General features: G+C 37.0%; 1 protein-coding gene across 1 annotated transcript; it reads right to left on the minus strand.

The window, feature by feature from the left end:
• Positions 1-301: 301 nt before the first annotated feature.
• Positions 302-2,828, minus strand: LOC121952992 (complement C1q-like protein 2). Its single transcript, XM_042499889.1, has 4 exons — positions 2,611-2,828; positions 2,409-2,480; positions 858-989; positions 302-747 (listed from the first exon to the last, which is right to left on the minus strand). The coding sequence occupies exons 1-4, from the start codon at positions 2,786-2,788 to the stop codon at positions 464-466; spliced, it is 666 nt and encodes a 221-aa protein (XP_042355823.1). The 5' UTR covers positions 2,789-2,828; the 3' UTR covers positions 302-463.
• Positions 2,829-3,082: the final 254 nt, after the last annotated feature.

Genomic DNA, 3,082 nt, shown 5'->3' on the forward strand with positions numbered 1-3,082 from the left:
TTCACCTAAAATATATTTTAAACCTTCTTCAGGAAATTCGTTTTCTGAAAATAAGCCTGACTTACAGAAGTAATCTTGGTTTAACCGATAATGTTGTTGCACAAAACGTCTTTCAGACCAATTTAATTTCCTTCGTTCATTCCTCTATTTTTAAAGTAGAAATTAAAATAATAAGAAATGCTCAGGGATGGTATTGTAATTATATTTTTATTCTTTAATTAGAATATAAAACAGAATCAGAAGGAAGAAATCACTTTAAAATCTGATAAAAGATGCAATCATTGTTTATGATGCCGTTGGATGCTGATTAAAAATTTTATTTTCTGTGAATTTTGTACTGCTCATTGGCTTCAACTACACAGTGAATCAAGACAGTTTCATTTTCAGATCTATTACGTGCCAGAAATGTTCAAGACAACGATAAAACAATAACAGACGGGAAGAAAAACAGGAACTTCCCGTCTTACACGGTGAAAATCAGATGACCACTGAAGGTGGAATGGCGATTGTTACTGTCAAACACTATTGCGTTGCCCGGCAGATGCAAATATACAGCATCTCCAGCCTCCAGAAACAGGTTAGCGGCATTGGAAGCAGACCCAAAGTGAGAACCTTGTTTCTCCCACGCAAGAAAAATGTGCTCGGAGTTCCTGAACAGCGCAGCCGCTGTAGCATGAGCATTATCTCCACGTGCACCCACGCTCCACTCAAAGTTGTAGACTCCTCTCACCGGTGCAGTGAAAATACCTGTTGGACATTTGATTTTGTCATTTTAAATGGAAAATTCAAGTTTTAGAACATCTGTAAACAAGACTGACATCAGCAAATTTAGAGTTAAGATGTCAGAATTTAGGTACCTGTTTCCGGGTTGTAGGCTTGTCCAACGTTTGTGGTGATACGACTGAAGATCAGCTGAATGTGTGTGTCAAAGGGTCCGAAAGTTTTGTCTTGTGAATCGACCAGAGAGGCTGAGAAAGCCACCTGTTTGACTGAGAGAGAGAGAGAGCAGTGTTCATGTTTTTTTAAATCAAATATCGTCTTGAGTTTAAAAAAAAAACAGAAAAAAAAATTCACAAGAACATTTGAAAGCCATGTTTGACAGTTCGAAAGCTTTACAGAAGGTGAAAACCGTGGTGGTTGCAAGTATTGTAACACGTCTTTTCTAGAGTTTGAAAACGAATTATCTTGCAAATAGAGATTGTAACTGCAGTTTTCTTAAGCAAGCAAACACTGTTTCTGTAGATAAAAATCATGGACTGGAATCATCAGCCGGAGATTCCTCATTCGACTGAGATTGCCTCAAGTCGAGACGTCGCTTTTACGCCCTCTTAAGTTGTTATCAGACTCATAAAATCCCGTATCAGTCGAGCACTAAGTCACATTCATTTTCCCCAAACACAAACATTCTAGTCAGGTCCTGATCTTAAAGGAATAAACTGAAAAGAAATTACATGTTAGAATATTGATAGTCTCGTAAATTTAACTTAACAGTTGAACATGTATTATTAAAATATTCATTGTTTTTGGTCACATTTTCTATGAAGACCACATCTGTGATGCATTATGAGGTCATTCATAGTGAATTATAATGCATTCATAATGCCTCATGACTGCACTCATAAACACACATAATGCTTACTGATGCACTACATCAACAGTCATAAAACACTATAGATCTGACGTATGATAAATTAACCCTTTTACACCTGGATCGACATCAGTTTTGTTGTGATGCACTTAGATGCTTTTCACAAGCATTTAACCTCTAAAAATATGGGGAAAAATGAGCAATTTGGTAAGAAATGTCCTGCAAACTGCAAAAAAATGTAAAAGGTGACAAGGGGTGAGATAATTAGATACTATCAAAATACTTGTTTTTGGGTTTTTTTTCTTATTATTTTTGGGTAATTTTCTTTTTTTTTTTTTTTTTTTTACCTTTTTTTCTAATTTCCTACTGATTTGGGGGTAATTTCTTTTTAAATTTCTCATTGCCTTCTTCCCTTCTTTCCTTTTTTTAATGAAATACAGCCAAAAAGCTCAGGTTTTAAAGGAGTAAAAGTGACAAGTGGACGGGATGTTGGCCACTGAGGCTTATAACGCATTATAAATACCTATATTCACCAATACACAAATCAACAGTTACCTGCAGTTAGGACTCATAGAGTACTACAAGTAAGTGTTATTGATGCATTTATAACAATTTAAGCTTTATCATAATGTTTGATTGTTGGAGTCGTGCAAAGTGAAATCATTTTCATGCATTTCTAAGAATCTATGCTGCATCATAAGTGATTAATACCTTCCATGCACTAGAATACTTTAAAAATACTATATATAATCATATACATTGCATGTATTTTTAATTTTTTATAGAAATGATCAAAGCTGTTTTTATTTTAACAAAATACCCTGCAACTGTTGCTTCAGCTTCTCCATCTCAGTCCTGTGCTCCTCCAGTTCTTTCAGCGTTGCTGCTTGTTCTGCAAAAAGGAGAAATAACTCATGAGTTTGATTTCACTGCACCATCAGTTTCTTCCGTATGTTCCTATCCCCTTGTAAAAGGACTCCAAAAGAAGCGTTACCTCTGCCATTACCTGATTAATACTCTACCTTCATTCTCTCTTTTCAAGGAACTGATTTCCATCTTCTGCTGAGCACACATGGCCTTCACCTCTCTCAGCATAGCGAGGATGTCTTGCATACACGGCTCTTTGTTTGTGGTACTTTCATCCGTGGAGACGGAGCCGACCAGCAGCAGCAGCAGCAGGGAAATCACAGTGATCCGCATTCTCACTCTGGCAGCTTAAACTGTTGAAGTGTGTCATCTGTAAACCTGCGTGAGCTTTATGTAGTAGCCGGCGGCAAAATGAGGCGTGAAGGTCAGGGTCACAAACAGGAGCTGTATTGTTCTTGAAGATTTCCTCATTCCCCAAAACTCAAAACAAACTGACAATGCATTTTTATAAAACGTAGTGTTTCAACATCACTAAGAGGAACAAACCACTGATGCTGAATTTCAGCCTCCTTATAGGCGTCCTCTTGCTCCTTATATAGCGTTGTTACACTCTGACCCCATCCTGAT

Source organism: Plectropomus leopardus, chromosome 13, assembly GCF_008729295.1.
Source record: "Plectropomus leopardus isolate mb chromosome 13, YSFRI_Pleo_2.0, whole genome shotgun sequence".
In the NCBI taxonomy this organism is placed as follows: Eukaryota; Metazoa; Chordata; class Actinopteri; order Perciformes; family Serranidae; genus Plectropomus; species Plectropomus leopardus.

What these genes read in the sequence shown, in the direction of transcription:
- LOC121952992 (XM_042499889.1), bottom strand. Translation starts at nt 2,788, where the DNA reads ATGCGGATCACTGTGATTTCCCTGCTGCTGCTGCTGCTGGTCGGCTCC. An exon ending in CTTGAAAAGAGAGAATGAAG is followed by an intron (nt 2,481 to 2,610) that starts GTAGAGTATTAA and finishes TCCTTTTTGCAG; the next exon opens with AACAAGCAGCAACGCTGAAA. An exon ending in GCTGAAGCAACAGTTGCAGG is followed by an intron (nt 990 to 2,408) that starts GTATTTTGTTAA and finishes TCTCTCTCTCAG; the next exon opens with TCAAACAGGTGGCTTTCTCA.